At 41.5% G+C, this 18,804-nt stretch overlaps 1 protein-coding gene across 3 annotated transcripts in view; it reads right to left on the bottom strand.

Moving 5' to 3' along the window:
• UBQLN1 (ubiquilin 1) overlaps positions 1 to 18,804 on the bottom strand; it is a 37,956-nt gene that overhangs the window by 3,677 nt on the left and 15,475 nt on the right. For all 3 annotated transcript variants that reach the window (XM_063455001.1, XM_063455002.1, XM_063455004.1), the window contains exons 6-10: positions 18,615 to 18,773; positions 8,993 to 9,230; positions 8,377 to 8,519; positions 1,595 to 1,678; positions 203 to 318 (exon numbers count right to left, since the gene is read on the bottom strand). In XM_063455001.1, coding sequence (XP_063311071.1) covers positions 203 to 318; positions 1,595 to 1,678; positions 8,377 to 8,519; positions 8,993 to 9,230; positions 18,615 to 18,773 — 740 coding nt within the window. The remainder of the gene's footprint in view (positions 1 to 202; positions 319 to 1,594; positions 1,679 to 8,376; positions 8,520 to 8,992; positions 9,231 to 18,614; positions 18,774 to 18,804) is intronic.

Raw genomic sequence — 18,804 nt, 5'->3', positions numbered from 1 at the left:
CGATTAGATGCCTTATGTGTCTGCGTGCACATATGTAATAAAAAGCTGAGAATAAGCGTAGGTAGCGGTCAGAATTAAAGTGTGTGCGGAGAGATTACCAGATGATAGGTAGACGACAGCCTCTTATTTAAAAGATAGACAAGTACACTAAAAAAAAAAAAAAAAGCTTGAGTGAAAAACATGGCTTAACTATTCAGTTTACCCTGGTATAAGTGACGGAGCCTCTGTTGCCAAAGTCTGCAACCCCTGCTGAATCTGCAGCAAAGCCTGCATTGCTCGTGGGTTTGACATTGCTGATAATGTGTCAGGATTCTGCATCTGCAAGATCAAGCACACTGTAGATTATCTTCATAGGGGAAGAAGTCGGAACAGTAAAGTAAACAGAAAACTAAATTACGAGCTAAACTCATTCTGCATTACTAGCTTCACAAATCCAAAATTGGTAGAGGCAAGTTAAACATTCCCATTTGTAAGTACCAGACAAATTCAATAAACCGAGAAACAGTGCCAGACCATTTCTGAACTGGCTCAAATTAGAATCTATATGAATGTCTCCATTTCGGACCAGAAATGCAACTGAATCATTCAAGACAATATTATTTATAGCCATTTATATAGCACCAACCGATTCCGCAATGATTTACACATATTATAAAGGGGGAGAAATTAATAATAAATGAGACTATTACAAAATGTTACATGACCAATAGGTTGATAATGACCTTACAATATATGAAAATTGTTTACTGACAAATTCCCACACAATTCTCTGACACCATTACCAAACAATAAATATTTGTATATTTTACTGAATCTGTGAAGGTAGAAAAATGCACCAAAAATGCTCATTTAACCGTCAAACTGCCACCTATGGTGTAATTTATATTTGTGATTTTAACCAAGGATGCTTTTTAATTGGGTATATATTTTGCTTTTTTGTCACTATATGCAAAAAGCAGATTGCCAGAACTCCAATATGTGCCTATGAATGCACCAATTTGAGATCAATTATTTCCTTGAATTGAGTCTTAATTGTATACTTTGTATGGAATACAAAGAGAGGTTAGTTAACACTGATTTGCTATGTCTAGAATTAGCACATTAAGAGAGAAATAAATAAATCTGAAAACAGCAATTTAAAGGAACACTCCAAGCAATATAACAACTACAGAGTGCCATAGGTGTTATGGTGCCAGGAGTGCCCTGCCTTCTTGAGTAAAAGATGGAAGTTCTCTGCTTTAGCTTAGCTTGTTGGCTAACGATCCAGCCAATGAGCTGACCCTGCACAGCAGGTCTTCGCTCAGGAGACCTTCTGGAAGCTCCAAGCAGGAGTTTCTGGCTCTGAAAGATGAAGAGAAAATTTGAGAAGAGAGCCTGGCAAACCCTAGGAAAGAAGTCAAACGTTCTAAAAGGAACGTTCCTTTTAATGGTCAATTAAAGGTCATTTTCTAAATTCTGCAATTTGGAGCTTAATGAATATGCTTAATAGAAACTGCTAAAGTAATCAGTGAAATTAACATACAGATATATCAGATACAGGAATATCTAAATACAGATATTTAGTCAACTTTTGTCCAGTTAATACCACACTTACTTGCTGTAGGAAAGTTGGTAGCTGCTGTCTCATTTGGTCTTGCAGTTGAGGATTTCCAGCAAAAAGGGGATTATTTTGCATCATCTGAAAATACATTATTTCGTTTTCAACAGAAATAGCAGAAAACCATAGCAGAAAATCTTACTTGCCAGTTTTATGCAGATTTACACCATCACCACAGGAGAAAAATAAATCTTAGTTGTATTTTACTACGGGTGCGTCTCAGACTAGTAACTGTAAAACTGTTACTATACTGAATACTTAAATAAAATTGACATCTCCGTTAAATCCTTGTAAACCTTTTCAAAGCTACATATACACCATTTCTCATCCTATCACATTAAACAAACCCTTCCCCGTCACTGTACTAGTTATATCCACTATCCCCCCTCACTATAAGCTACTATGCATTAATACTAATCAGTGATAGCCTATGCACCAGGGATATGATGTTACATTACATCAGATTGCAAGCATTAATGAACAGTGTTGACTAGTAATTGTTAATAAAGCTCCATGTGACATAGCTTTTTACCACCAGCAGTAGCTCTGGTCCACTAAGAAACAGTTGTCTGCTTTACTCTGGTAGCTGCATGTGAAAAGTAGTGATGGATGTTTGACCTTCCCATCCAGGTAACTTTGTAAGGGGTCAATTTCCATTCACCCACGGCACAAGGGACCACAGAAAGGCCAAATTTTACTTATTGTAAATTTATTTTTCCTTAGTATTAGAGGCAGTGCAAACAACAACAGAGATATCCACCAACTGGACAGGAAGGCAGGCAACTAGATAAATTAAAAAGTTAAGCTCCTCCTCCTGACAAAGTATAAAACCTTACACGGGGTGAACTTTGCCAGCGAGCTTGAACAAATGCTAGCACGGCATTGCTAAATTCAGCCAGATACAGGGGCCATCCAACTCTACTTGACTTCACATTTCCCGCTGCAGATGTTCCTGCATCTATCGATGCCATAATATCCGAATGAAGACACTGATATATCCGCCCTGTCCCTACAGAAAACTTACCAAGCATGGGCGAAATTCTCAAAATCCCCAACCCGGTGCAATGGCCGAGTCGGGACATAGGCAAGATGCTGCAGAAGCATAATTTCATACAGTCTATGATTAACCCAAACATGTAATACATCTGGTTTAAACCAGCTCTGATTCTTCTAGGTTTAAAATTCATCTGTGTGGGGGGCGGAGCTGAGCAGCCGAGCTAGACGGACGCCCATCGCATGGGCTCCGTACTAACCAGGGAATATACCCGCACTAAAATTCTCACTGTGACCCAAAAACGGTGGCAGAGTCTCCCACACTCACCATGGGTCGAAAGAGCAAGATGCTCAAACCGGAAAAACCCAAGATCAGCATGAACATCGCGGATCTTTTAAGACAAGCGCATGGCGCTACTGGACCTTAAATGGCCGCCGATTATGATGACTTCTCAGACACATCAGGAGACTCACTCCTAGACGGGAGTACACCCCTCTCACCGCTTCCACATCGTGCCCAGGCGATACCTCAAAGTGCTGACACCCAGCCTGTGACCACGGCCACCTTAAAAGACCTTCTGTCAGGCCTCCAGAAAACGCTTCAGGCGGATGTCGCCGCATTGCGCTCCGACCTAGTGGGCCTTGTAGGCTGCATTGAGTCTGTTGAAACGACAACTAAGCAGCAACTCACACAGCTCGGCGCATTGGAAGAAGAAGTTAGATGTCTTAAGAAGCAACAACTATCTTTTGAGCAGCGCTTTGCTTTACTGGAGGATGCACGACGCCGCAATAATATCAAGATAAGGGGAGTACCCGACGACCTAGCAGAGGCAGAACTCCCGCACATGGCACGGAGACTGCTCTGCGCTATACTGACCCCCAAACAGGCCAAGGCCATCCAAGTGGAGGGGACCTTCCGTATCCCAAAACCCCGGAGAGCACCAGAATCGGCCTCAGGCAACATAGTGTTGAGACAAGGCGACAGTCATGGCGGCACTGAGGGGGAGGTCGCCATACCAATTTGAAAATACGGCGCTGACATTTTACAACGACTTCTCCAAGGAGACACTTAAATGGAGAAACTCCCTGCAACCTCTCACATCAGCACTCCAAAATAGGGACATCCCCTATCGATGGCGTTCGCCTTGGAAACTACTAGTCACGCAGGACAATATTCCTCATGAGGTGCGAGACCTGGAGGAGGCCAACGCACTGCTAGCAACTCTCGGCCTCCCGCCGGACGCTCTGACCAGGCCAGCCGCACGAAGCACCTCAGGGTTACCACATTTGTCCCGGCTGACAGGCGTGCCATGGCCGCAACCTGAGAGAACACTTATTTACGCTAAATTGCTTGTTGTAAATATTACCACCTGTTTATGTTTATTACTTAGTTGACACCTGCCAAAGCCCTCAAGCCACCGACAAAGGTCAATAGGACCCAAAACGCAAGCTATTTCACCCCCCCCCCCCAGCCTCTGAACCCTTAGTGGATCCTTATGCCATTTAACCTGTACACAGGGGCGTTAAACTAACCAAGCCCAGAATACTGCCCAGGCGATAACAGCGCGCCAACACCGCATTAAGCTAATTTACCACCCACACAGCCCAGGCCGTACCCAAATCACTAACCCCTGACACTGGCCTCCGCACATCACCCCCCTGGATCCATCACCTTAGGACCGACCACCCGACTTCACCAACTACGAGCCGAGATCTGTAACACAGTCCAGTCAGATGCCTCTGCCCAGTAGAGGTCTTGCTCATCTGACCGAGCCTAAAGTATATCACTTACGTACCCCCATGACACATTCAATGTATGTTGTATATGTCCTGGCTGTGGCAGCTGGTTTAATTGCGATAATTTGCTTAACCTACCTGCCGTTTCAAATTCCGACTGAGCGTACTAAGATCTAGGAGGGCGTTTGTTATGTTGTACTTATTATTTCTTAGACAGAAATCGGAACCTCGCGGAGACATATCTTCCTGGTGTGCCTTACCTTTATCTGGACTAGAATATAGTCATTGTACTGTGTAAATGCTTCCATGTCAGCCACTGGGTTTCAGCTGCACCAAAGCTGTACTAACTCTACAGTCACTCACTTTGAGAAGACAGGGCAATGGTTTATTTATTTGTCTACTTTAGTCTTAACTGCTACATAGACATGTATTTGTCTCATCGGCACACTGATAGCCATATAATGTTACCTCCCCTAGAATATCAACCATCAAGCCTCACGTTAGGCCCTCGAGGCCTTTCAGCTATATTGCTTCCTGATTACACATTTCTAACCTTTAACGCCAATAGCAACCTGTTACGCACTTATCAGACACATAGGCTCTAGCTGAGAGCTGTACCTAGCATTTTCACACTGCAACATTTGTGTCATTCCTCACTAGTGAACCTAGCTCACGCACAACCCAAGTCTGCTTGCAGGCTATATTTACATTTGCAAGCGTAGCATCAATGTTGTACTACTTAAACATGTTTAAATATAAAAATTGTGCCTGCTAATCATTTACCCCGCATGTTACACGTGGGAGCAGCCAGAAGATTGCTTTCGGTGCACCTCAGGCCTACCTGTATTGTTTAAGCGCACTGCAAAAATAAAGAATTTAAAAAAAAAAAAAAATTCATCTGTGTAATTTTAGGCAAATCGAGGCGGCTTCTAGATCTTGTAGTTTTTTTTCTCTTGAGGAAGTTGTGACGAGTATCTAAGTGTGGAACAAAATTGAGACCTTCGTTCCCTTAAAAAAAACAAAACTGATGACCACTAGTAATTGGAAAAAAATGGAACTGAACTGGTAATGCAGGAGAATGTCTTTCTTGTCCTTAATGAACTCAGCCAATTTCCTTTCTGAATCATATGAGTGGCTGATTGGATGGTTTCCATGAAGGAATTTGCTCCTCTTGATGAAACAATTTACTTCTTTTAGGTCTAGGATAGGCCTGAAAGACCTGTCTGGTTTTTGAACCAAAATGTTTTGAACAGGTTACTGACAAATATTCAGTGGAAGGAACATTTTCTATGACTTTTGTCCTCAAAAGAATGTGTACTTCTGTAAACAGGGCTGTAGCCGAGAGAATGAACAGTCAAACAGAGACATTTTCGCGGAGAAAGGATGTTCAACCCTACTTGGTATCCTCTTATAATAGAAAGGACCCAACTGCCTGTGGTAGTATATCCCCAGTGTAGCGAATGCCATTTAAATTAAAACATTTAGAACTTGCAATGTTCTTATTTATTTTATTTATGGATGTTACCATTTGTTTCCCTATAAATGATTTGTATTGTCATCCATCTTTGGAAATGTAATTCAATTTCCCTTGTAGAAATTTTTTTTAAGGCACAGAAAGGGTGTTTCACAATATTCGTTCAATAAAGCTGGGAGGGGACGGCTTTTCTCCCTCCAGCCTTTTTAAATGTGGTGGAGGGGTTCACTATTTTATGTTGATAAAGCGCCAAGGAGAGACAAACGCACATTTTCTGTTTCTGATATTTGTACCTTCACCTATCTTGGTGGGCATCACAGGTAACAGATATTATAGTAAATCTAGGAGTGGCCCATAGATTTAGTTGACATTTTGAGAGCGTCTAAATAAGAATTCGAAGAAAGAAAATCTGAAGCCATTTTGATTCAAAGGATCTTTCCTTGCAATCTTCCATATACACCTTTTCTAGGGAATCTAGACAAATACGTTGAGCTTTAGGATCTGAAGTTCATGCAATAAAAGCTTTACTTTGAGCAGAAAAAGTGGCATATAATTTACGTAAAGTTGATCCAGCCTTCTTATCTATTGCATTCTGCAGTTCACTGGAATCTCCAATGGGAAAGGTGGTCTTTTTCCCCAACTGTGCAATCTGAGCTTGACAAAGGTGTATGGCATCGCCGAAAAGTGCGTTGAGGTTAGTTTCCCGTTACTGCGGACGTTTTTATTAGAACCACCGTTATTTATTTTTTCCTCCCTTTCAGGGGGGTTATACTGGGGAATATTATTTTCACGGAGTATCTTATCAATATGGATTACAGTCAGTTTGGACATTTCTTTTACGATCAATCTAGGGAAATCCTATACCCCAAATCTACTCTAGCACTATAATAGTAAGGATTGATCTGAGGCTTACTCACCCTTACTAGTTAGCGTTTGAATGTAAGCTTTATCCACTCTCACAAATATCCGCTGAACTATAGAGCACTAGCTTTTCATTTGGGGGAAAGGGTGTTCTTTTTTTGGTTGTTCTAGTCGCCTAGATGGATTCTGACACTGCAGTCATTGCTTTAGGCTCCTGACGAATTTGGCAACTTGTTATCATACCAATCGACCCCTGCCCATATTTTGTCTCCCTTATTATGTATAAAAATCTCCACAGCGGTACATATCACTGAGTGAGTTATCCTTTTTAGCTTACTATATATTGCTACATGTAGATACCAGCTTACGGTATCATTACTTACTGGGGTATTATAATTAGGGAAGAATCTATCAACTTTGAATTTATCATTGCTAGCTTCCCGGTAGATTTAACATTCAATCTGGGGCTTACTGCTACTCACTTTTCCCTTTGTTTGTAAATACCCATCTATCATCCCCATGGGGTATATATAGGATTTGTCTTTTATACGGGCAATTAGAGATATCTCTACTTTAAGTCACTTATGACTCTAGCTAATATGATACTCTTCCTTCCCATAACCAAGCATTAACCAATATACCCCACTGATTAAGATCCAATTCAATGCTAGACACAAACAAGCATGTAATATTATATTACATACCGTACATATGCAACATTATACAAAATAGCAGTCCTAGACTGCATTGAAATTACTTGGATATCATTGATACAATGGTTGGTCCTATTTTAACCACTGGTTATTTTCTTTTTTTTCACTTCACTAGTTTATTAACTTTTTTTTTTGCCTCATTAGAGATTAATAAAATTATAGTTTCTTTTTTGCTCTCAATTAAGGCATTTTAACCTATCAAGAATAGAGCAGTTCTTTCAAGGGTACTAGGTCTGCTAGTGGGTCTGTTTATTTAACTTACCCCTTCAAGCTCTTTATTATTCTTTAAGCTTATGTTGACTATTGTCAAGAAAATATTCTTAATCCTAAGAAACTGAAATATCCTCCAATTAAGAGCATGTAAAAGGAGTCTGAATAGGATTCTGTCTGTTCCCAGCGTTTCTTTTTTTTGCTCATTCATGGAGATTTAAATACCAGCTCAAAAGGCATAGAGGACTGGGCTAATTGAATAGCAGCGGACCTAGTATCCAAAAAGGTCAGCTTTCAACTGTTCTGAAACCATGACAAACCTGCCAGATAGTAGCTGCTGGGATTTCCTGATCGAATGTATCGCAACTGGTACGTGTGTTCCACCACCAGAAAATGTCAGCAAGTGCGTTCCGACGCACATCACCATTTCCGGGACTTGGGCAGAATAAGATTGTGGAACACAGATGCTCGACATGCATTCCAACACTATGCAGCAAGGGAAGAACTGGATCCACGGTCAGAGCAGCTGCCCAGAGAAAAAAACCCGAAAAACTAAAAACAATGAGTTCATTCCTTACCTGCCAAAGAACTGGGATTTTAGTAAGATTTTATAGTATCTGGGGAGGGATATAAGGAGTTTAACTTTTAAATCTATCAAGTTGCCCAAGACTTTATGTCAAGTGCTGGTGGATATCCCTGTTGTTTGTACGGCATCTAATCTGGAGGGAAAATATTGACTTACTGTATTCCTAAAAGTGCCTGTTACTGAAAACAAATTAAAAAAAACATACCTGTGCTGCTAGTTCGGGGTTCTGACTAAGAGACTGCATCATGCTTCTCATGTATGGAGCGGACAACATATTCTGCATTAGTTGAGGATTTTCAGTGATTTGTTGCATCAAGCTCTGCATACCTGGAGAATTGAACATACCGCCTTCAAAACAAAAAGGTGAAGATGCAGTGTTTTTACAAAAGAGATATATATATATATATATATATATATATATTAAAAAAAATCTTTTATCCAAAACATTGACTGACTGCCCCTAAACCGTAATTTCCCCCTCCCAATTTTTTTAAATAAACTAAACATCTAGTAGTTGAAGCTTTTAAAGTATTGTCTGTTTCAAAAAATACTGTAAAAAGACTTGTGCTCCCTGAATCAGGAGTATAATGTTTGACTGTGTTTGGCTTTAGATGCCAACAAAAAAACAACAACCGGTGGATAATGATGAGAATAATTGATGATTAAGCTGGCATTGTACCCTAGCTTAGTGTCATATGCAGCAAGCAGAACAAAAATGGCTCTGTACATATTGTATATGGTTTTACAAAAGTAACAGTATTAAAAAATGTTTATACTCTGCACGCAATTGCATTTCAAACTGTTCTTTATTTTCATCATACCTCCAACGCCTGAGGCCAAATTTGGCATTGTTGAACTAGGTGTAGAGGCGGTGCCACTGTTAGTGCCAGTATTTGTGGAAGGACTATTTCCTCCACCTGCAGTGGACGGAGAACCTGCAGCATTGGATTGAGGTGCCCATGGGTTAGGTAGTGGATCTCTGTTTTCTGTACGTGAAGGCTGGTTTCCGGCATTTGGCGCTGCATTGCTCACAAGAGAAGCAAAGGGATTGCCTCCAAACTGGAATGAAAAATAAACAATGTGTTTTGCTCTTTTTTAGAACAATATTGATATCTACTTTTTGCAGTCCTGTTTACATGTATGCACATCCTTGTCTAGTAACATATTGTTCCATCTGTGAAACCATTTCTGACTCAATGTTTTTGTTTCTGAATGTTAACTAGAACCATTTAATAAAAAAAAATAAAAAAAAAAGATTGTTCCAAAAATTCATAGAAACAGTGAGTGATCTGATAAGCTCCTTCAGAAATCTTTGCATATTTGACATTACTGAAATTGGAGTAAATCAACTAAATATAAAAGAATGCATCAAACACTTATTTTCCAACACTAGCTAGATAACAGGTCCCAACAGATGACCTTTGTTCTGAAAGTGTAATCTTTCTTTCAAAACTTTTAAACACACACACACAAAAAAATAAAAAAAATAAAAAATAAAAGGCATTGAAAGGGCAGCAGAGTACACATACTATTTCCTTATTTTACTGGTGCCTTGCAACTTATTCTTGTTAATTTGAATCCTATGTTCCCAAGTTGATCTATGTAGCATGTACGGCTTTCTATTTGTCCTTGGTGCTAAAAAGGAATGAAATCCAATGCTCCCTTTTTGTAAACTTCAGGTAATAAAGTTGAATCACAGTTATGAATCCTATATATAGCAAACTTTATTTCTAGCAGTTTAACATCGAGTATGATGCTACATGCAGGTGATACCCTGACAAAATCCAGCAGTTGTATCACTGCTGCAAAATGTATGCAGCGTCAATGCAACAAGCTTATTCAGTAAAACATACATTGTACAAGCTGGGTCCCTCCAGTGTGTTACCTTGTTTATTTATACACTGTACACTAACCTGATTGCAACACTGTTACAAGATTTACTGGCAATTTACAAAAATAAATACTTAACCCCTTAAGGACACATGACATGTGTGACATGTCATGATTCCCTTTTATTCCAGAAGTTTGGTCCTTTGGGGGTTAATGTAATGGGTAAAATTCTCTGAGAAATAAACTCGTACAGAGGTTCTGAAACTTTCCTTCCTGCATTTACAAAATAAATGTTTCTTTACATACTAGTGCTAAGTAAACACTTGAGGTTTTCAATTGGCAATATAAATTTGTAATTAAAGCAGATATATGCTGTCCATAAGCAAACTGTTGTAGTTTTGCATCTTTGCATCTTACCTAGGCACAGCTTAACCCTGAAGAGCTAACCAAATTAAGGCACCCAAGTAAGTAGTCAAACCTTACTAAATAGGCACACCAATCTTCATAAATTATGACCACTAATATGTGAACACACACATTAGGCCTAGCTCATAATTTCTACTTTCCACCAGCGACTGAAAATGTAGCCTAATTAAGAACAAAAAGAAATTGCCTGGCATGGCTAGTAAACTAGGACTTCAATTATTAAGATATATATTTATCCAGTGCACTCACTATGCACCAGATTCAAGGTTCACAAAATGTAGTATTATAAAATTACCTGATTTAAAAAAAAAAAAAAAAGGACATTTAGTTACAGTATATAGTCACGCATTGCATAAGCCTGCCACAACTCCACTATACCCCATTTTGGCAGGTCATTTTCTAGTAGCCCAATGCCTGCTTTTATGAGACTAACCTATTTACTTGGGAAATACATCATCCTGGGTCTCTCTCTGTAGTACACACAATGTATTTAGAAGGGAAGTTTGAATATTTACATAGCACCCTGACTCCAAACATTGGAAAGCATCTCTTCCATATCCAGTCACTTAAAGCGGCACTGTCATGCCGAATTCCGTTTTTTTTTTAACCCCCCTCCCGCCTCAACTACATCCAATTGACCCCCTAGTCACCCCCAAATGCCCCTAAGCCCCCCACATTACCTATTTTTTATTCTTTATTTTCTGCCCCGATCTATATTCAGGGCGCCGCCATCTTTGTGTGGGTAGGTGAAGTCCCTGTGGGACACGTCATCTACCCACACTAGACAGACTGAGATTCCCGCACATGCCCAGTGAAACATCTGGACATGCGAACGGGAATTTCACCTATTCATTCATTCATCAGACAGACGAATGAATGAATAGAAAAAATCAGACGAACAAACTAACACTGTGTATCAGTGTTAGTTTGTTCGTTCAGTTTATTACAAGGAGGGAGCTACCGGCGTGCAGCTCCCTCCTTGCATTATGTAAAGACAGAAGCTCCCCACCACTTCATTAGCCCCCCAGGTCCTCCCCTCACTCTATGGGGGTCAATATGACCCCCATAATAGCACAAGGGAGATTCAAATCTCCCCAATGCCACCACCTCGCTATAGCCTGTGGCTGCTCACTGTAAAAAAAAAAAAAAAAAAAAAGGGTAATAAGGGGGGGACGGGGGACCTACTGTCCTCCCCCGCCGGCCCCCACCCCTGGACGGCGGGTGGGGGCCATAATGGGAATGAGGGGGGGACCTACTGTCCTCCCCTCAGGCCCCCACCCCTGGGCGGCGGGTGGGGGCCATAATAGTAATAAGGGGGGGGGGGGGGGGGACCTACTGTCCTCCACCCCCCGGCCCCCACCCCTGGGCGGCGGGTGGGGGCCATAATAGTAATAGGGGGGGGGGACGGGACCTACTGTCCTCCCCACCCCCGGCCCCCACCCCTGGGCGGCGGGTGGGGGCCATAACAGTAACAAGGGGGGGGGACCTACTGTCCTCCCCCCCGGCCCCCACCCCTGGGCGGCGGGTGGGGGCCATAATAGTAATAAGGGGGGGGGATCTACTGTCCTCCCCCCCCCCCGGCCCCCACCCCTGGGCGGCGGGTGGGGGCCATAACGATAATGGGGGGGACCTACTGTCCTCCCCCCGCCCCCACCCCTGGGCGGCGGGTGGGGGCACTAAGTAAATTCCCCCCCCCCCCCTCAAGGTGACTAGGGGTGCCCAAGCCCCTAGTCACCCACCCCCCACCCAAATAAAAAATGCCCCTACCTACCCCCCTCACCCTAAAAAATAGTGAGGGGGGAATAAAATTGCTAACCTGTAAAGTAAAATTAAACTTACCATTCGACGTCTTCTTTTTTCTAAAATCTTCATTTTTCAGCCCCAAAAAAGGCCAAATAAAAAACCATCATAGCCGTCGAACTAAAAAAAAAAAAAAAAACCCGAGCGCAAAAAAAAAACCCGACGAAAAAGAAAAAACCCGAGCGCACAAAAAAAATAATCCATCTTCACCCATGGAGGGCTCCACGCAGACTGAGCTCCGCAGGGCTGGGCAAGGCTTATAAAGCCTTGCCCCGCCCTGCAATTAGCCTAAGAACACTCTGATTGGTGGGTTTAAGCCAATCAGAGTGCTCTTTGTCATTTTACAAGCGTGGGAAAGTTCTTTGGAATTTTCCCACGCTTGTAAAATGACACAGAGCACAGTGATTGGATGGCTTGAAATCCATCCAATCACAGTGCTCTGTGTCATTTTACAAGCGTGGGAAAGTTCTTTGGAACTTTCCCACGCTTGTAAAATGACACAGAGCACTGTGATTGGATGGCTTGAAATCCATCCAATCACAGTGCCCTGTGTCATTTTACAAGCGTGGGAAAATTCTTTGGAGCTTTCCCACGCTTGTAAAATGACACAGAGCACTGTGATTGGATGGATTTCAAGCCATCCAATCACAGTGCTCTGTGTCATTTTTACAAGCGTGGGAAAATTCTTTGGAACTTTCCCACGCTTGTAAAATGACACAGAGCACTGTGATTGGATGGATTTCAAGCCATCCAATCACAGTGCTCTGTGTCATTTTACAAGCGTGGGAAAGTTCCAAAGAATTTTCCCACGCTTGTAAAATGACACAGAGCACTGTGATTGGATGGATTTCAAGCCATCCAATCACAGTGCTCTGTGTCATTTTACAAGCGTGGGAAAATTCCAAAGAACTTTCCCACGCTTGTAAAATGACAAAGAGCACTCTGATTGGCTTAAACCCACCAATCAGAGTGTTCTTAGGCTAATTGCAGGGCGGGGAAAGGCTTTATAAGCCTTGCCCCGCCCTGCGGAGCTCAGTCTGCGCGGAGCCCTCCATGGGTGAAGATGGATTATTTTTTGTGCGCTCGGGTTTTTTCTTTTTCGTCGGGTTTTTTTTTTTGCGCTCGGGTTTTTTATTTTATTTTTAGTTCGACGGCTATGATGGTTTTTTATTTGGCCTTTTTTGGGGCTGAAAAATGAAGATTTTAGAAAAAAGAAGACGTCGAATGGTAAGTTTAATTTTACTTTACAGGTTAGCAATTTTATTCCCCCCTCACTATTTTTTAGGGTGAGGGGGGTAGGTAGGGGCATTTTTTATTTGGGTGGGGGGTGGGTGACTAGGGGCTTGGGCACCCCTAGTCACCTTGATGGGGGGGGATTTACTTAGTGCCCCCACCCGCCGCCCAGGGGTGGGGGCCGGGGGGGGGCAGTAGGTCCCTCCCCCCTTATTACTATGATGGCCCCCACCCGCCGCCAAGGGGTGGGGGCCGGGGGGGGAGGACAGTAGGTTCCCCCCCCCCTATTACTATTATGGCCCCCACCCGCCGGCCAGGGGTGGGGGCCGGGGGGGAGGACAGTAGGTCCCCCCCCCTACTACTATTATGGCACCCACCCGCCGCCCAGGGGTGGGGGCCTGGGGGGGGGGGAGGACAGTAGGTCCCCCCCCCCCCTATTACTATTATGGCCCCCACCTGCCGGCCAGGGGTGGGGGCCGGGGGGGAGGACAGTAGGTCCCCCCCCCCTACTACTATTATGGCCCCCACCCGCCGCCCAGGGGTGGGGGCCGGGGGGGGAGGACAGTAGGTCCCCCCCCCCTACTACTCTTATGGCCCCCACCCGCCGCCCAGGGGTGGGGGTCGGGGGGGAGGACAGTTGGTCCCCCCCCCTTTATTAACATTATTGCCCCCACCCAGGGGTGGGGGCCGGGGGGGGAGGACAGTAGGTCCCCCCCCCTCATTATCTTTATGGCCCCCACCCACCGCTCAGGGGTGGGGGCCGGGGGGGGGGGGGGAGACAATAGGTCTCCCTCCCTTATTTTACTTAACGGCCCCCACCCGTCATTTAGGGGTGGGGGGCAATATTTTTTTTTTTTTTTCTACAGTGAGCAGCCACAGGCTGCTCACTGCTTACTAGACATGCCCCTACTCGCGGTATAGCGAGTAGGGGCATATTATTTACTAATACCAAGTCATTTTTACTTGGTGTTAGTAAATTTGGCTGAAAGACCAATTTAGGTCTTTCAGCCTTTTAGTAGATAGCTCCCTGATACCGTGGGAATTAGGGAGTTATCTACTAAGCGGCTGCAAGATGCAGCCACAGCAATGAATAGGATCGGAGTTTCATTCATTAGAATGAAATTCCGATACGAACAAAGTACCGAATTGCATCCTAACACCAATGGAGAAACAGTGCTCATTCTGTTAGGATGCAATTCGGCAGTTTTGCCGACGTTCTGTCTAAGTGACAGGACTTTCGGCAATACTGACAGGAAGCATTGTGGGAACTGGGAGGAAAGCTAGGGATCATGGGAAAATTGCTCTGACCAGCGGAAATGAAGCACACTTTGCTCCTCCGCTGGTCAGAGCTGGTCAAGCGGAGGAATCCTCCATAAGACAGAGTCCCTACTTTGTCTTATGATTTTAAAGAAAACTAAAGAAGAATGGAAGAAATGAATAACAGATCCCGAGAGAGGGTGAGAAGAGGAAGAGATTGAGGAAAGGTAAGTTCGGCATGACAGTGCCGCTTTAAATACTTGTATGCAGGAGCAATGCACGTGAAACATGCTGAACTGACTTGTGAGGAAAGCTCACATAGTACAGGCACTTGGACAACTGAATGGGGGACCTTATGTCTATCCCACGCATGCTTAAACTCCCTCACTGTGTTAACCTCAACCACTTCAGCTGGAAGGCTATTCCATGCATCTTCTCAGTCAAGTAAAATGTCCTGATATTTTTAAACCTTTGCCCCTTTAAGACTATGTCCTCTTGTTGTGGTAGTTTTCTTCTTTTAACCCCTTAACGACGCTAGACGGTTCAGGACCGTCATCGGCATTTTTGCGTTGCCGACCGACGACGGTCCTGAACCGTCCTAAATTTAAGAGGTACTTACCCGATCGCCGTCGTTCCCCCGGCGGCGATCGGCGTTGCTCCCGTTGTGGGGAGACTGCCTGCAGCCCAGACAGTCTCCCCATGGTGGATTAGGACCCCTGTGGCCATGTGATCGCCTAACAGGGCGACCACATGGTCACAATAGGTGTCCAAGTATCTGCCTGCAGGGGGACTGTCTGTGCTGACAGGCAGTCTCCCTGCCAGTGTAAAATCAAAAAAAAATTAAAGTTATAGTGAATAAAAAAAAAAATCTTATTATATATGTGTATATATATATATATATATATATATATATATATATATATATATATATATATATATATATATATATATATATATATGATATATAGACATATATTATACCTATATAATATATGTCTATATATCATATATATAATGTCATGCTAAGTTTATTTTTATATTAATATGTACATATATTAATATAAAAATACACGTATTATTAAATTACACACACATATATATATAATATATATAATAACTATATATATTGTATATATATATATATATATATATATTATTAAAAAATACAAATAATAAGTAAATTAAATTCAATTAAAAAAATAAAAATAATAAAAATTAAAAAAATATATATATATCTATACGAAATTTTATTCTAACTGTATTTTGATATTAATATATATATATTTATATCAAAATACACTTAGAATGAAATTGTATATATATCTATGTATATATAAATAAATAAAAAGAATACGAACTATTCATATGTCCATATACAAAATTACATAAATAATTATATAAATATACATGTAGACTTCAAATATATAAATATGCATATATATTTAAATTCTACGTGCGTATTTATGTAATATTTTTACATAATTAAGTAATTTTATTAATTGCAATTTGAGGGACCTGCCTGCCAACCCACGCCGAAATTGCAGAGAATTTAATTTGCTAGCACTGTATTTTACCCTGTAACGTTCTACGACACCCTAAAACCTGTACATGGGGGGTACTGTTTTACTCGGGAGACTTTGCTGAACACAAATATTAGTGATTCAAAACAGTAAAACATATCACAGCGATGATATTGTCAGTGAAAGTGACTTTTTTTGCATTTTTCACACACAAACAGCACTTTTACTGATGATATAATTGTTGTGATACATTTTCCAGTTTTGAAACACTAATGTTTGTGTTCAGCAAAGTCTCCTGAGTATAAAAGTACCCCCCATGTACAGGTTTTATAGCGTTTTTGAAAGTTACAGGGTCAAATATATGGGTCAAATATTTTTACATTGAAAATGGCCAGGCTGGTTACGTTGCCTTTGAGAGAGTATGGTAGCCCAGGAATGAGAATTACCCCCATGATGGCATACCATTTGCAAAAGAAGACAACCCAAGGTATTGCAAATGGGGTATGTCCAGTCTTTTTTAGTAACCACTTAGTCACAAACACTGGCCAAAATTAGCGTTCAATTTAGTTTTTTACTTTTTTCACACACAAACAAATATGAACGCTAACTTTGGCCAGTGTTTGCGACTAAGTGGCTACTAAAAAAGTCTGGACATACCCTGGGTTGTCTGCTTTAAAAAAAAATATGTACATGTGGGGTGTTATTCAGCGATTTATGACAGATAATAGTGTTACAATGTCACTATTGATACATTTTAAAAATGTATGTTTTGAAACCGCAATATCCTACTTGTACTTATAGCCCTATAACATGCAAAAAAATAGCAAAAAGCATGTAAACACTGGGTATTTTTAAACTCAGGACAAAATTTTGAATCTATTTAGCAGTTTTTTTCATTCGCTTTTGTAGATGAGTAAAAGATTTTTCACATAAAAGTCAAAAAACATGTATTTTTTTCAATTTTTCATCATATTTTTTCATTTTTTTTAAATTAAATTACATGAGATTATATAAATAATGGTATGTAAAGAAAGCCCCTTTTGTCCTGAAAAAAACAATATATAATTTGCATGGGAACAGTAAATGAGAGAGCGGAAAATTACAGCTAAACACAAACACCACAAAAGTGTAAAAAGATGCCTGGTCGCAAATGTACAACATCGCAAAAACAGTCCGGTCCTTAAGGGGTTAAATATAGTCTCCTTTACTGTGTTGATTCCCTTTATGTATTTAAATGTTTATATCACATCCCCCCGTCTCTTCTTTCCAAGCTATACATGTTAATATCCTTTAACCTTCCCTTGTAGGTTTTATCATGCAATCCATGCACCAGTTTACTCTAAAGTATCAGTACAATACTCCAAGTGAGGTCTCAGTGTTCTGTACAATGGCATGAGCACTTCCCTCTTTCTACTGCTAATACCTCTCCCTATACAACCAAGCATTCTGCTAGCATTTCTGCTACTCTATTACATTGTCTGCCTACCTTTAAGTCATCAGAAATAATCACCCCTAAATCCCTTTCCTCGGATGTTGAGGTTAGGACTATCAAATATACTGTACTCTGCCCTTGGGATTTTACGTCCAAGATGCATTATCTTGCACTTATCCACATTAAATGTCAGTTGCCACAACTCTGACCATTTTTCTAGTTTACCTAAATCATTTTCCATTTGGCTTATCCCTCCTGGAACATCAACCCTGTTACATATCTTAGTATCATCCGCAAAAAGACACACCTTACCATCAAGACCTTCTGCAATATCACTAATAAAAATATTAAAGAGAATGGGTCCAAGTACAGATCCCTGAGGTACCCCACTGGTGACAAGCCCAAGCTTCGAATATACTCCATTGACTACAACCCTCTGTTGCCTGTCACTCAGCCACTGCCTTACCCATTCAACAATATTCGAATCCAAACTCAAAGATTGTAGTTTATTGATAAGCCTTCTATGTGCAACAGTGTCAAAAGCCTTAATGAAATCTAGGTAAGCAATGTCTACTGCACCACCCTGATCTATAATTTTAGTTACCCAATCAAAAAAATCAATAATGACAGTTAAAATAGAACCTCTTCCTCTATAAACTCACAAGTAACAAATGACCCATTTGTTCTTTTTCCTAACTGAGGCACCTTTCCTTCATTTCCATCTGTAAATATAAAAGTATGACACCGAAGACATTATGGAAGTTCCGGATTATCCAGAAGAGGTTCTATTTATTTACGGTTTGTATACATGTCTAGACCTTCTTTCCCTGTGATTGCTAGTTCAGAGGAAAAAAGGTGGCCCTGCAGACAGCCTCCATTTAAATTTCAACAACACCAGCAATACTCCATATTCCTGTAAAGCAAGAGACTAGAGAAGTACAACACCTGCTCTTGGGCAGCATTCAGCATTGGCTCCTGGATGTCCGTATACATTCTCCGTAATGCATTGTAGCCTCCAGGAATACTTTCAAGATTGCTCAATGCTCTATCTTGGTTTCTCATCATTTCTTGCATCATCGCTGGATTACGAGCAAGTTCTAAGGTCTAAAAAAAAATAGGGGGGGGGGGGAGAAAT

Source organism: Pelobates fuscus, chromosome 5, assembly GCF_036172605.1.
Source record: "Pelobates fuscus isolate aPelFus1 chromosome 5, aPelFus1.pri, whole genome shotgun sequence".
NCBI lineage: Eukaryota > Metazoa > Chordata > Amphibia > Anura > Pelobatidae > Pelobates > Pelobates fuscus.
This window is presented reverse-complemented; position numbering and strand designations above follow the sequence as displayed.